The 16,377-nt window shown below is 48.5% G+C and overlaps 1 protein-coding gene across 1 annotated transcript in view; it reads left to right on the forward strand.

The window, feature by feature from the left end:
- The first annotated feature begins 1,266 nt into the window (after window positions 1-1,266).
- The window catches only part of LOC138286984 (mucin-22-like), a 190,229-nt gene continuing 175,118 nt past the window's right edge, over window positions 1,267-16,377 (forward strand). Inside the window, exon 1 of the mRNA XM_069227348.1 lies at window positions 1,267-1,480. Within this exon, the coding sequence (XP_069083449.1) occupies window positions 1,267-1,480 (214 nt within the window). The remainder of the gene's footprint in view (window positions 1,481-16,377) is intronic.

Consider the following 16,377-nt stretch of genomic DNA (forward strand, 5'->3'; position numbering starts at 1 on the left):
GCAGCCCAGCTCCTTGAGTGGAGATCGAAGCAGCGCCAGCGTTACAACCGGAAATTTGACTCACAGCCCACGGGAGTGAAGCATCACCAAGCTCGACTTCCTGCATGAGGAATCGATGCAGTGCCTGCTGTGCAACAGAATCTCCGACGCTTCGCCCACTGGATCGATGCAGCACCTGTAACTTCGCCCAGCATGCCCAGGATTTCTACGCATCGACCCTGGGCGTCAAAAGACCCCGCATCCCAAAAGAGGATTCAAGCCTGCGCGCCGGAATTCGACACAAAGCCCTTGCCACGTGGGAAAGAATTGCTGCATTGTCTGTGTGCGCCAGGAAATCCGATGCACACCAACCTTTTTCCACGCATCTCCTCCTCTGCAGTCCTTGTGCGTGTAATTTTGATGCAAGCCAGGTACTTTGTGCTTACTTTTAAGAATGAAAGACTTTACAGAAGTGATATTTCCACTTGTGATTATCAAATCTTGATCGTTTTGACCTTAATTTAATCAGATAAATATATCATATTGTTCTAAACCTGTGTGGTGTCTTTTTGTGGTGCTCACTGTGTTATTGCATGATTTATTGCACAAATACTTTACACATAGCGTTCTGCCTGACTGCTCAGTGCCAAACTACCAGATGGTGAGCACAGGATAATTTGGATTGTGTGTGACCTACCCTGACTAGGATTGTGATCCCTATTTGGACAAAGGTGTATACCTCTGCAAACTAGAGACCCCATTTCTAACATTGGTGATTAAGGGTGAGGATAGGACTTGTATTTGTGTAGCAACATACAATAACTATGTGTACACTATCTACCCACAGTTGAAGGTCAACTTGATGTTTTCTCTTTTTCCGCAATTTTGTTTTTCTACTTGACATTTTAACCTAATCCTCAAATAACATGTCTCTGGCTGGGTCTCAAGTAGAAGCTGGAGAGTTCGACCCAGCCAAGCTGGAGACATATACTGTCAGCCAGCTGAAAAGGTTCTGCAAGGGTATGGGAGTACGTACCCGGGGTGCCTCCAGGAAGGAGGAGTACCAAAAGGCGCTGTGGGCCAGGGCAGAAGCCCGTTAACAAGAAAATGTTGAGGTGGAGGAGCCAGAGGACGGCCCCTCAGAGGATTTGCCAACAGCAGTGGTGGATTTTACTCCTGGAACTGTGACCCCTGCTAATCCAGGGAGCAGTATCTCTAGCCCTGGCCTGACCGCAGAGGATAGAAGGGAAGAGAGAGAGTTTCAACTGCAAATGGCAAAGGTTAAACATGGAGGCAGAGGAGAGGAAGGCTTTGAGAGAAGCCAAGCAAGCTGAGGCTGAAAGGGCCTTGTCTGAGAAGATACTTCTTCTGGCTCATGAACTGAGTATCAAAGAGCTGGACCTCAAGTCTAGGCAGTCTGAGTCCAGCATTGATGGTGGCAGCATACATGCAGGACTTGCTGGAGACAAGAGGTTCATATACCCAACAATGTGGTACCAAGGTATGTGGTGGGAGATGACATTGATAGATGGTTGGCTGTTTATGAAGTTGCACTAAGGGCTCTTAGAGTTCCTGAAGAGCAGTGGGAGGCAGGCTTGTGGAGATATGTGCCAGTTGTTGGGAGGGACATGCCCCACACAGTAGACCCAAAGTATCAGAACACATACTTTCCCATGAAAACCACTTTACTTGCCAAGTTTGGGCTGACCCCTGAGAAGTACCTTCAGAGGTTCAGGGACAGCACCAAGCTCTCCACACAAACTTGGGTAGATTTTTTAGATTTTTCCAGCAAGGCACTGAACGGATGGGTGCGGGCAGTAAAGTAGATGACTATGGCCCTCATTAGGACGTAGGCGGTAAATGCCACCTACTGCCACAGCGAAAGCCTCCATAAGACCGTAGCCGTGGCTACCTACCGACGGCCAGATTATGACCGTAGCCGGAATTCTGCCAGAAGGCTGGTGGAATTCTGGCTACAGTCATGGCGGCAGATGGCGGTAAGGTGGCACCAGTAGACCGCAGCCGACCATATCATGACACATGGTATGACCTGGCTGTGTTTCGCTGGCGGATCCTGCTGCTGGCAGCAGCGCCGTGCCCTGTCTCCTGCCGGAGGTCCCCTTGCAAGCAGGTAAGTCAGGTGCTCCGACAGGGGACGGGGTGGGGGGTGTTGTGTGTGTGTGTGACTGTTTTTGTGTGCGTTCATGCGGGTGTCAGGTGTGTGGAATGCGTGTGTGCAGGAATGGGTGTGAGTGTGCGTGTATGTTGTGTTGTGTGAATGCGTGTGTGCTAGGATGTATGTCAGTGTGTGTTGATGTGTGTGTGTATGAATGTATGCATGCATGGGTGAATGTGGGTATGGGTGTGTGTATGCGTATGTATGTCTGTGTGTGTAGGTGTGTGTATGTAAGGGTTTGGGAGGGGGAGGAGAGGGTAGGGCAGGGCTCTGTGGAGGGGGCGGGGGATAACCCTATCAGTGCCAGGGAAGGAATTCCCCAGCACTGATAGTGCCTACCGCCATGGTTTTCACAGCAGTAATATTGCCACAAAAACCATGGCGGTAGGCGGGGTCATAATCCCTAGGGTGGGACTGTGACGGCCGCCTGGCTGGAGACCGAAGTCTCAAGCCCGGCGGCTGTTACCTCCCTGGCGGACAGAGTGGTACACTGGCAGTTTGGCTTGAGCCAATCCGCCAATGTCATATTTTGGGGAAAGGTACTGCCAGCCTGTTGGCAGTACCTTTCTCCAAAATACCACCATCCGCCAGGGACGTAATGAGGGCCTATGTGGGGTTGTATAATTTGATCCTGAGAAAGCATATGCTCAGGGTTTGCTTTACAGAGTTGCACCAGCACCTAGTTGGCAGTAAGCTGACTGATCCTAGGAAGCTTGCTGAGGAAGGAGACCTTTGGGGGGTTAGGACCAGAGTGTCCAAAAAGGTATCTGGGGGGACACACCCACAAAGGTGGTCTGGGTTCCCACCAGAAGAAAGAGGGGGGAGAAAAACTTAACAATAAGGAGTTCTCAAAAGGCCCCCAAAACAATTCCCAGGGGTCAGGTGGTAACCAGTCCCAGCCCGAGTCTGAGAAGAGGCCAGGGTTCTTTGATAAGAAGAAAGGGAAGTTTGTACCCAAATGCTTAGAGTGCACCAAGCATGGTCACTTCAAGGGCGACTCCAAGTGTCCCATGTGGGCACAGCCCCCCACTGGACGAACAGATAGAGGTAACCCTACTGTCCCTGGGAGATGAGGAAATGGTACCAAAAGCCGACATGCCTGCAAATACTTTCAAGTGTAGGCAGTGGGTCACCATTAATGGGCACAGCATGGAGGCTCTGCGTGACACAGGAGCCAGCAGGACTACTGTTAGGGGTAAGCTGGTGTCAACAGAGCAGGTCATCCCCAATACATTCCACCAGATCATAGTCGCTGACTATCGTGAGAGTCACCTACTGGTGGCTCTTGGTCCCTTTGAATGGGGGGGTTTCTAGTACTCCAAAAGTAGCTGTGAGGCAACGACCTTGAGCTACTACCTGGAAGGAGGTGGAGCTCAGGTCTCACCTGGACGTGTTAGGTTTGCCTGAATGGATCTGCATGACCACATGGTCCATGGCTGCCCGGGAAGGGAGTCAAGGGTGTCTGGAGCCTTGAACAATGGCCCAGACTGCTGCAAAGAGGAAGAGCGAGAGGCGCAGGAAACCAGTCCCAGACATTCCCACAGTGGTTGACGGGGTCTCGGAGGAGGAGGCCCCTGAGCCAACTGGGTAGGACATCGCCGCCCTGGGTAACCTGCCGGAGATTGCTGACTGGCAAGTTGAGGGTGGGCCAACCAGGGAGGAGTTCTGCAAAGATCAGAAAGAGTGCCCCACTCTTGAGGGTTTGAGGTGACAAGCTGCAGCCCAGGCAGCAGGTGAAGCCTCTGACAATCACCATATCTATTTGGAGAATGATCTCCTTTACAGTGAGCCCAAGGTACCGGAAGCTGGGGCAGCACATGTCCTGGTGGTCCCCAAGTGCTACCAGGCCTCTCCACTGGGATTGGCTCATGACACCCCCCTGGTGGGACATTTGGTGCAAGACAAGACCTTTGCCAGGCTTGTCACCCACTTTTGTTGACCCTGAATGCGGGTGGACTTCGATGCTTTCTGTAGGTCCTTCCCAACCTGCCAGGCTAGTGGGAAGACAGGGAAAAGGCTCAAGGCCCCCTGATCCCACTCCCTGTCATTGGCACCCCCTTTGAAACGGTGGCTATCGATGCCATTGGTCCATTGGACCCCAAAACTGCCCTAGGCAGCAGGTTTGTCCTGGTTTTAGTGGACCATGCCACCCGCTTTCCAGAGGTGATTCCTCTAAGGACAGTGACTGCACCAATGGTGACCAGCGCTCTAATGGGGATATTCACCCCGGTGGGATTCCCAAAAGAGGTTCTCTCTGACAGAGGCACAAACATAAGTCTATGTGGATGCGTATGGGGTAACCTACTGGTTCACCACTCCTTACCATCCTCTATCCAATAGGCTTCTGGAAAGGTTCAACAAGACCTTAAAAGGCATGATTACAGGCCTACCTAAGGCCATGAGGCATAAGTGGGACGCCCTCTTGCCATGCCTTCTCTTTGCTTATAGGGAGGTGCCCCAGAAAGGGGTGGTGTTCAGCCCCCTTGAACTTCTCTATGGGTACTCTATCAGGGGACCCCTAAGCATAGTGAAAGAGGTGTGGGAGAAAGCTCCCAGGAAACGCCCTCAGGATGGGGTCGGTTACATGCTGGCCCACCGCAACCAGATGCAACACTTCTGGAAACAGGTCAAGAGTAACCTCGAGGCCAGTCAAGAGGTGATGAAGCACTGATATGACCAGAAGGCCACCCTGGTAGAATTTTCATCTGGAGACAAAGTATGGGTAATGGAGCTAGTAGAGCCTAGAGCTCTCCAGGACCTCTGGACTGGCCCATTCTAGATCAAGGAGCGGAAGGGGGAGGCCACTTACTTAGTGGACCTCAAGTCCCCTAGAAACCCCCTAAGGGTGCTCCATCAGAGCAGACTGAAGCCTCAGTTTGAGAGGTCTGAAGTTAGCATGCTTCTAGTGACAGATGAGGGTATGGAAGGGGAGAGTGAACCTCTCCCCTACCTCCTCTCTGCCAAGGAATGTGATGGGTCAGTGGAGGGTGTCAATCTCTCTGACTCCCTGACCCTAGATCAGAGAGGAAACTGCTACAAGTTATTGGAGCATTTCTCTTCCATGTTTTCCCTCACCCCTGGTCTCACACACTTGTGTGTCAATGATATTGACACATGAGACAGTCTCCCTGTAAAGAATAACATTTACAGAGTGTCTGACAAGGCGAAATCCAGCATCAAGGAGGAAGTTGCCAAGATGCTGGCTTTTGGGGTGATTGAGAAGTCCAGCAGTCCCTGGCCCAGCCCAGTGGTGTTGGTTCCCAAGGCTGCTGCTCCCGGTGCCAAGCCAGAGATTAGGTTCTGCATGGACTACTGAGGTCTCAACTCTGTCACAAAGACAGATACTCACCCCATCCCCCGAGCTGAAGAGCTCTCAGACAGGCTAGGTGCTGCCAAGTTTCTCAGTACCTTTGACCTCACGTCAGGGTACTGGCAGATCACCTTGACTGAGGGGGCAAAAGAGAGACCTGCTTTTTCTACTCCTGAGGGTCATTACCAGTTCAGAGTAATGCCCTTTGGACTGAAAAATGCCCCTGCTACCTTCCAACAGTGGGTTAACGAGGTCCTAGCTGGCAAGGATGCCTTCTGCGCAGCCTACCTGGAAGACATCGCCGTCTAGTTCCAGCTGGTAGAAACACCTGCTCCACCTCAAGGAGGTGCTTCAGGCCCTGCAACAGGCAGGTCTGACCATCAAGGCGAGTAAGTTGCAGATTGGGCAGGGTTCTGTTGTGTACTTGGGACATCTAGTAGGTGGTGGCAAGGTGCAGCCCCTCCAGGCCAAGATTGAAACAATCAAGGCCTCGCAACCACCTAGAACCCAGACAGAGGTGAAAGCCTTCTTAGGTCTCACCAGATATTACTGCAGGGTAATTACTTTCATTGGTTCACAGACTCCTGCATGAGGCCAAAAACGCATTTCATTATCTTTCCGAAGCTATTTATTAAATCATTTGCAAACCAATTAATGGCAGAAAGGGCAACATATTTCCAAATGATTGCCATTAGGTTGGGGACCTCTGGTTTATTTGGGAGAGAGAAGGATTGCACAGTGAGGTTCAAGCGATGTGAGAAGTGGGCACACTAATGGACTTGCACTTTTACCAGCACATGCACAATGTTATTTTCTTGTCAGATTACATTAACTTAACATTCAGAGCCCTTGGATTCTTTCATTAAAAATAATTTACAGCAGGAGGCTCACAGGTGTGTTTGAATACTCCACACCGAGTACAGCACTAGGACCTATATTTATGGTAGTTTGAGACAGGTTACCTTGCTGCATTGTCCTGCTTCAAGGGGAAAGAGCAGGAATAAGCTGTAGTTAAGCAATATGGCACATTCTTGTCCTTTCCCCAAGCACTAGCGCCCTTTTGACTGCCTACCACCAACGCAGGCACCCTTGTCTTTCATGCAGGACTATTTTGTGCAGGAAGGGGCACCTTCCTGCACAGAAACAATCCTTAGAGGCGTATTCCTCCACCTATGTGTAATGCAGAACGTAGCACACATAGAAAGAGGAAGTAACAAGGAGAAATAAAGATATTTCTCCTCATTGCACCTCCACGGAGGAGGTGTCAAGTTTTAAACATCTCCAGGATACAAGGTCTTGTAAATCTGGCGATGCATCAGAATCCATGGGTGTTGCATGGGAACACGTACTGCAATGCTCATGGAACGCCTCCCCAGCACACAGTAAGGCAACGCAGTGATTTACACTGCCTTGCCTTACTCCATATTTATGAGGCCATTCAAAGCCACGAATAAATGGCTTCATCAATGTGATTTGGTGGCACTGCGAGTGGCTCGTAAATAGGCCCCTAGGTGCACAGAGATGAATGTTGTCCCTGACGGTAGACACACTGGATACCCGGGGGTTGGCTGTCTTCGAGCTGGCCCACTTTGCAGTGATGCACATGTATCTGTCATCGGTCCAATGCTCTCCCAGGCCTGTTGTTTCAGCGCCAGAACATCCAAATTAGTTGGTGCGAACCTCTCATCTATCTGCTATTTCGGCTGCCACATCCATCATCCTTCTCTGTCATTGTTCAACATTTATGCAAACCACCCAGGGCATCCAAGAACAACACCGCCTCTCCCCACAGTGTATTTTGTCAACAAGCAAATGCACTCAGGATTGCAAAAGAACCATCTGCTGTCCTGACCACTGTTATTGAAGTCCCTCATGTCCCTGGTGCAGCAGGTGCAGTGGCACCAGCCTCAGAGGCTTGAGGGGCCCACTGATCCCTGATTATTGGTGTATCTCACAGTTCAAACAGCGGCCAGGGGGTCTATTTCCTTCCTTGTACTGGGGCCCATGACACTCTGGCTATGCTGCTGCTCCTCAATGGTGGCTGCAAAGATTGAGAAACCGGTCTATATGGACCAGTAGAGTCAGGTAGGCTACATACATGGACCTTTTCATTCATTTTAAATCTAATCTGTAATAAATAATATGGTAAGTAATTTAATAATCTGACCCTAATCCGCTATATGAAAAGTGTTGCGAGCTCTATCATACCCCAATTACTACTTTATACAAGATAGTGTGACACAAATGCGACACAAATGATTTGCAATACTCTGTGTGTCTAAGTTTTGAGTGTGGCCACTTTCTTTCACTTTGAGAATACCTAAGGAACATTCAGTTTAGAGCGCCCTGGGTGACTGCCAAGCTGTCTCAAGAAAAAGGCAATTCTTAACTAAAGTCCTAAATTGTAGTAAAGATCTTCCTGGAACACAACTAAGGTCTATTTCTGAATGTGTTGGACAGTAGTAGATCATGATTTGTGACGTAATGTACTCTGCAACCTTTATTAATTGAACAACTGCCACAATACAAAGAATCAGACCTGAAGTTCCTTCCTTGCCATCAATGTTGTTAACAACTCTCATCTGTTGAACACTGGTGAGGACATGCAGGGCATCCTACCAAGCTGGGTGGTAGACCCCGGGCAAAAAGTATTTGAGGGACAAAGCTAGGAAATCTATGGTGTCACAAAGCATGTCATGTTTGGTGCAGGCATGGAATTAGTGATTTAGGACAAGTCACAGTTGAGGCACTGTGGAATTAAGATTTCTGACAGCCAACAGGGACACTACTATTGGAAAAATTACAGTACACTTCACTCTAAAGATGGTACTGATAGAGACATTTTTGTTAACACATTTCGCCTGGAGAAACCTCTCAATAAAATACAAAGGTCCTGTGTTTCCGTTTTTCAAAAGGGTTACACCATCACAATGTGACAGATGTCCTGTACACCTTATTACACCCCAATAGTATATAATGTACTTGTAATAATGTTGTGATGGAGTTACTTGTCCATTAACCACAATATCAGGCCTGACACTGAGTGTTATCCTTCGTAAAATTAAAATGAACATTTAGCAACAATATGATGTCACAACAATGTATGCTAGGTCAACTTTAATATCTCCATAAAGTTTTTGTAAAAATTGCAGCGTTTACAGTTCCATGTTTTATAATAGCTTTTTATTTTGTTTTCTTATCCCCTTCTGCGCATGTCAGCCTCCGTTAAAAGAAGATCTGGCTGGCTGCTACAAGGAGGGTTCACCAATGGGGTTCTCAGGCGCCTTAGCATCCACTGCTGCAAACGTTGAAAGGACCTTCCACCATGAGTTTGTCTCATCGCCTTAAATAAACGTGAAAGGTCCTCCCAGAAGATAAAGTAGGTGCAGGGATGCTGCCCCCATGTAAGGGTGCATTCCTTCAGTGCCCTACACCTACTTGGATGGGGAGATGAAGGCCACGGAGGAGCTACAAGGTGGTATGTTCCATCACTTAGAAAATATTGATGTTGCTTATAACCCTTCTATACAGTTTGCAGGCTGGAATACTACATCATACTCTTGACACATAATCTGATGTTCCTTTTACAATGAATGACTAATGTGACGGATGTACCAAACCCTGAATAAGTCTATTATATCCTATGGCACTTGCCAGCCCTATTACAAGTTCCATAGGATCTAATAGAGTTTTAGTTCAGGGCATAGTACATCCATCGCAATAATTGCTGAGTAATTCCAACACCATCCAGTAACTCAAGTCAGAGGTGTCTCTACAATGGTTTCCATGTCAATACTAACAATGGTTTACTACATTTCTGTCTGTAGCTTTGCATGTTAACATGTTTGGACATGAATATCTGAACTCACATACTTATATCTGCTTAGGCTACCTAACAAGCAAGATTTAAAAAGAATAAAACATATTTTACTTTACTTTGAGGATGTGAGTCTCCATTGCAAACATGAAGAAAATTCCATGGAGAACAAGTCAAGACAGCACAGATAAAAACATCTTCAAATCAGTCCTAAGACCCTACCACCAGCAGGTGCAGAACATCAAGCACACAGCTATTGCAGATCGCATCAACGCCAGCACTAACAGCAGAAAGGAAATCTTAGCCTTCAAAGATTTCACCATGCCTCCTCCCACCTTCAGCAACATCACTCCCCACAAGATCTTTGAAATAAGCTCTCAGAATTATTCTATAACAAAATCACCTGCATATACAGCATCTTAGATCCTCATTTGGACCCCATCAGGTCCCAACTCAACACCCCATGATGGCCGAAGAAGAATTCCTGAACTTGTCGCCTGTTGTCACAACCATCGAAATCGCTGGTACCATGAAGACCATCCTCTTGGGGGTCCTATCTGGCCCTTGCCCTCACTGTCCTTCTCCAAATGACTCCTACTGATCAGCAAAGAACTAATACCCAATCTCAATGTCTCCATCAAATCAGCCACATTCCCGGACACTTAGAAATATGGCACCTTGTGTCCCTGCTCAAGAAACCATCCGCTGACCCAGCCAAGCTTTCCAACTACAAACCCATCTCCCTCGTACCATACCTGGCATAGATCTTAGAGAAACAAATCAACCGATGCCTCACTGCCCACTTCAGCAACCACCAGCTCCTCGACATTGCACACTCTGGATACAGGCCCAACCACAGTACAGAAACAGCACTTATTGCTACCACAGATAACATCTTCATGACGCTTGGCAGAGGAGACCCAGCAGCCCTCATTGTCTTGAACCTTGCTGCAGCATCTGATATAGTCTCACGCCCCATCCTCATTAGGTGCCTGCACAAAAGTTGCATCCAAGGACCTCTTTCTCCCTTGGATCTGCTCCTTCTTAACAGATGATAGAACATAAGCTGTAAGTCTGGCACCTTACTCCTCAGAAACCCGCAGCATATCTTTGGAGTGCTTCAAGCTATTCAAGTAGTTTTTATGCAACACTAGAAAAAGTTTCATTCACACCCTAGTCGGGTGGGCTACAGGAACACCCTCTACACCGGCATCAGTAAGCAATTCGCTAGAAGACAACAAACCATTCAGAACTTGGCAGCTAAGCTCAACCTTAACTTCCCATACACAAACATCCTCATTTCAAACTCCTCACACATGCATTCAAGGCACTACACAACTTAAGCCCCACCTACCTGGCAGTCGCTTCTCCTTCCACCAACTACCCAGATACCTTTGCTCCACAGGACCTATACTCACACACACCCCACGGATACATAGAACTAGATCAGGGGGGCAGGCATTCCCTTACATTGCTCCTAAAGAATGGAACAGCCTCCCACTCCACATCAGAGCTTTTACCTCTTTTCTTTTCAATTTCTATAAGAGGCTAAAGAGTTTACAATTGACCAGTCTACACAGGCAGCGCTAGGCACACACGTCTGCTCAGCTCAAGGATACCTCACGGGTAATGTTGCACTCTACAAATACACATGACACACTTTGCCTATTAATTGTAGTGGAGTTCCTCGTCAGGGGCAAGTGTGTGAGCAGATTGCTGTAGCAAAGTTAGGCTAATCCTTGACATACACACACAGGTTTTGTTCAAGTTTAGGTCCATATAGTCCAGAAAGCATGACAGTGGTTTGAGGTTAGGTCCATACAGCACAGAATATGATGTAGTACATACTTACAATTATGAATGCAGTGCATGAACTAAGGCCCATAATTGTACTTTTTTAGCGCTGCATTTGCGTCATTTTCTGACGAAAAAGCAGCGCAAACTGTCAAAATAAAATTGAATTTTCTAAGTTTGCGCCGCTTTTGCGTCAAAAAACGATGCAAATGCAGTGCAAAAAAAGTATAAATAAGGGCCTAAGCGTCTTACACCATGCAGTGAACATTACTATTAGCAATATTTCAAAAACGAAATGTTACAATATGTACCTCATTTGAGTTTGGCAGATAGGATATTCCTTCACAAGCATGGGAGAACACATACACCATATTACAAGTGCATTAAAGTGTATGGCATTTCTAATAGGGTGGACCAACTTTATATCACATTTGTGACAGAGTGTCACTCCTATCAAACTCTATAAAATAGACCCAGTCTTTTTGACTCATAAACAATTCTGCATTTTTTGTTAGTGTTAGTTTTGCTTCAGAATTATATATTGCCACATATTGGGCCAGTTTGGTGGAAAGGTTACTCTGTCTCAAAACTGACGGATATCCTGTCCACATTATTATAAGTGCTAGTAGGATATAATGCATTTGAAATAAGGCAGACGGGATATCAGCATTTTGCAGCACACATGGAAAGAGGAAAAAATAAGGACAAATACATATATTTCTCCTTGTTACCCCTCCCCTTGGGAGGCATAAGGTTTTGACGCATTCCCAGGTTTACACATTCTTGTAAATCTGGGAATGTGTCAAAATCCATGAGTGACGACACCAACTGCAATGCCCCTGGAATTCTCCCTGACACAGTATGGCAATGCAACGACTTGCACTGAGTTGCCTTACACCATACCTACAAGGCCTTGAAAACCACACTAAGTGGCTTTGCTTGGCCTTGTAGATATTGGCCTGCACAATGCGCCACTGGAGCATCAAAAGAGTGATGCACTGGTGGCGCAGGGGGCTTGTAAATAAGCCCCCCAGTCCATAAATGGACTGATGGCTCCTTCACCTCGGACACCTCTCCCCGTGCTCCCATCCCACTAGCCCTGATGTTACAGGAGGCACTGGGGTTCTTTAGAACCCATCAGTGGTGCAGACAGCTTTTTTGCATTCCGTCGAGGATGTCTGTCAGTATCGGTCCCAAGTGATCGACATCCTATTTGACATACACTGTGACTTTCCTGCCATACAGAGAGGTCCTGTCTCTGGTAGTGGCTTCTCGTTCCCCCAGTGCTTCCAGCATACCTGCCCCTATACCTCCTTCTGCCCTCATTCTACTACCTGGCCCCATTCCAAAACCATGCTCAATTTACACTGTGGACTCATAATTCCAACTGTCCCTAAACCACCTCATACCGTGAAACACACCCATACCCATGGATCTCACTATTCCCATGAACTTTCTTTCCCGGAAACCTCAGGGCCTATTTCCCCTAAAAAATGTCTTACATTTCCACCTCACCTCAAAAAGGAGGTGCCCGGACTACCACAAGCTCCAGGAGTATGGAGAGCCCTCTGAGGAGGACATTGCTGCAAATATTTGCAGGTACACTTGTCAGCTGGAGGCAATAGGACACAGACTATATAAGTGCAGTCAATGTTTTCTGCACCAGACTTTTATTTTTATTTATTTTTTTAAAAGACATAATGATGCGAGGAAGAAGATTTTTGCTGTCCATGTTTAAAAAGAAAAACAGAAAAATTAATCTTGATCTTTTTGTGTCTGCTGTTGATTGGTAGATACTGGTTGTTATTGAAAATATTTTAGTGCTTGCCATATGTGACTGTGTATTCCAATATGTTGTTTATGTGAACCATTTACTTCTATGCTTATGTCTTCTGATTTCCTATGTATTACACTGTGGGACATGTGGTTCTTTTCCTTCCCCATGAGTGTTAAAGGAATTAAGGGTGGTGTTGACAGGGTGCATGTGACATTGATTGGGAGCATTTGTGACAAAAGTTTACTTCATTACTTTTTGTGTTAAAATGTATGTATATCTTCAGGTGTTGGGGTTCACATGCAGTACATGCCATGCACTAAGTATAACTGTACCTAAGTTGAGTGTATGAGTACAGTGTCTCGCAGGTGAGTGTCTATCCTGTCCTTAATATTATGTGCAAGATTTAAAAACATAGGCCCTCGTTGTGACACTGGCGGTGTACTGCACTGTTAAAGTGGCAGTAATACCTCCAACAGGCTGTTGGTAATTACCACCAAATTATGACGATGGCGGTGAGACCTCCCATAGACAGCCAATGTACCACACCAACCGCCAGGGCGCTAACACCACGAGCACGGCGGTAGCCAACTACAGCCAGGCGGAAGTCAAGGTACTGCCCACTATATTATGACATAGCAAACCACCAGGATTTCCAGGGTGTTACCAACGCCATAAAAAAAAGCCTGGCGGAAACACATTACAGGAAAGGAAATACTCACCTTCAGGGACAAAGAGGACTCTGCGGCCGCCATGGAACTCCAAGTCTTCGCGATGCTCTACCACACGTGGCTGTCCTGGAGCACCAACATAGACGAAGATGACAATGTTGAGTACAGCTGCCTAGCACACATGGGAGGGAGAGAGGAAAAGAAGAGTGAAACACACACGCACATCACAAACCATACACACACACAACCAGCTGCACAGTACATCAACAGTTACAGGACCCAGTAGCAAAGAATGCAAGGACACATACCTGTAGTACAACTGTAATTTACTGCCAACAGCCACCATAATGAATGAATAAATAACTAAATACACGTCAATGTACAGATTGGGCCAATGGCCAGTTCAAAGTACTAAAGGGCCACATAGCCACAGGGCATCGTCCAAGCCACAACTTGACTCCTGACATCATCCGGACTCCACTGTTCATGGGCATCATGTTAGAAATGTCAGGCACCTCAAGGGGAAGGGGGCACCTCAACTGGAGTGGGTATCATGCCCACTGGTTCTGGAGGGGGCTCCTTGCCCACAGTCCCTGGAGGGGGGCTACATGGCCTCTGGTGGTGGTTGGGTATCCTTTCCCTCAGGTGGTGGATGGGGATCCTTCGATTCATTCCCATGAGGGGCCCCCTAGGCCTTTGTCATGTGACTTGTGTCCTTGCCTTCAGGTTTAGGAGGTGTTTCCACTGACCCCGTCCTCTGTCTCTTTGGTTCCGCCACCCTTGACCTCCTTTTCTGAAGTGGAGGTGTGTTCTTGCTGAGAGTGGCTGCCTTCCCACTCAGTGGCTCCTTAGTGGCAGCAGCAGATTTTTGGGTGGGAGCAGTAGCAGACTGGTTGGCTGAGGTGCTGGCTGTGTGGTTGACACAATGCACTTACGGGCAGGACATGGGGCGTAGGGGTAGGGAAGAGGTCAAGATGGCCAAGGAAAACCTTCGTAGGGACATTGGGGCGGGATGTGGGAGGAGGGATGGGAGTGGAGTTAGAGGGAGTAGTAGTAGAAGGAGTAGATGTGCTGGACTTGGGTGTAGGTGCATGGACAGTATGTGTCTGTGTGAGTTGGATGGCTGTTGGGGGTCTGATTGCAAGTGTTTGTTTCTTTGGGGGACAGACAGGGTGGGCGAGGACAAACAGGACATGTGGATGGATGTTGTGGTGGTGTCTGCTAGTGAGGTGGGTGTGCTGCATGATGTGGTGAAGGTGGTGGTGACTGTGCATGTCGTGTGTGAGGTGCATGTCTGCGGGTCTGCTCTTGTGGTGTCTTTGGGCAAGGGTATACAGGTCAGGGTCTGGGACTGTTGATGCAGTGCATGCAGGAGTGAGTGCGGATGTGACTGTGAGGGAGGAGGAGGAGGAGGGGGAGACAGTGGATGTTGTTGTGTGTGCATCTGTCTTTTGTTTGTGTGAGTGCTTGTGGCTTGAAGTTTGGTGCCTGTGTTTGTCTGTGCCACTCTTGTGTGATGTTTTGTGTGCATGCTTGTCTGTTTGTGTGCATGGGGTAGGTAGGGGTTGAGGAGACTGGGACTGGGAAGTGGTAGTTGAATGGGGACGTTAGGACCAGGGACACTGGCTGCCACTAGAGAGGAGGCCAGAGCCTGAAACAATCTCTGTATGGCCACTAAGGCACATTGAATGCCCTACAGGTAGGCATTACATTGCTGCATCTGGGATGCCAGCCCCTGGATGGCATTCACTATGGCTGACTGCCTTACAGAGATGGATCTCAGGAGGTCAATAGCCTCCTCACTGAGGGCAGCAGGGCTCACTAGGGCTGGGCCTGAGGTACCTGTGGCGAAGGAGATGCCCACCCTCTTGGGTGAACGGGCACAGGCAACTCGGTGGGGGCCTACTGGGAGGGCTGTGCTGGTATGGAGAATGGTGGCTGTACCTGTAGCTGGGGTGGTTCCAGAGGTGTCCGCCACTGCCAGGGAGCTCCCATCAGAGAAGGTTTCAGAGTCAGTGTTGTCACCCCCTGTCCCTGCCGTGGTGCACCCCTCGCCCTCCTTCCCACTGGTCCCCCTGGCATCGGTGGACTCTGCCTCCTGTGGGCTGCAGCTCCCCCACTCGCTGGTGCCCCTGCTCCTTCGCCAGATGATGCTAATGCACACATGGAGAGGATGACAGACGAACATGGGGGGGAGAAAGAAAGGGAGCACTGGGTCAATTACCGCACCAACACCACAGATGGCATATACATCACAAACACACACAGGGACCAAGATTGAGCAGTATGCACTGCACTGGCATACCATTGGCTAGGTACCACAGCAGGATAAGAGCCAAACACTGCCATATGCACCCCTCCTGGGACCTACTAAGCCCTGTCTGGCATGGAAAGCCACCTAGCTAGCTATCCAGATTTCACTATTCACCCAATAACCCTGAGCTGGACCATGCAGCAATGTAAGAGCTGGCATAAAGGGGCATCCACTGACTAAAACCCACTACCAGAATCCCATGCCAGGCAACAAAGATGGTTGTCCCACATTAGACTTACCTCCTTGTGGCTGCTTTGATGCCCTCATGCGTCCATCCAGCACTGGATAGGACACCGCCAATATGCGGGCCATCAGGTGGGTCAGGTTCCGATGGACACCCCTTCCTCGTTTGGAGGTTGTCCCCAGCTGGGCCTCCGTGGTCTTCCGGGCCCAGCGTCTCAGGCCCTCTCACCGTTTCCTGCAGTGGGTGCTCCGCCGGCAATAAATCTCCAGCGTCTGCACCTCCTTGGCGATGGCACACCACAGTCCCTTCTTCTGATGGGCGCTGACCTGCAGGGAAACACAAACAGAGAGACACCATG

Source organism: Pleurodeles waltl, chromosome 4_1, assembly GCF_031143425.1.
Source record: "Pleurodeles waltl isolate 20211129_DDA chromosome 4_1, aPleWal1.hap1.20221129, whole genome shotgun sequence".
Lineage (NCBI taxonomy): Eukaryota > Metazoa > Chordata > Amphibia > Caudata > Salamandridae > Pleurodeles > Pleurodeles waltl.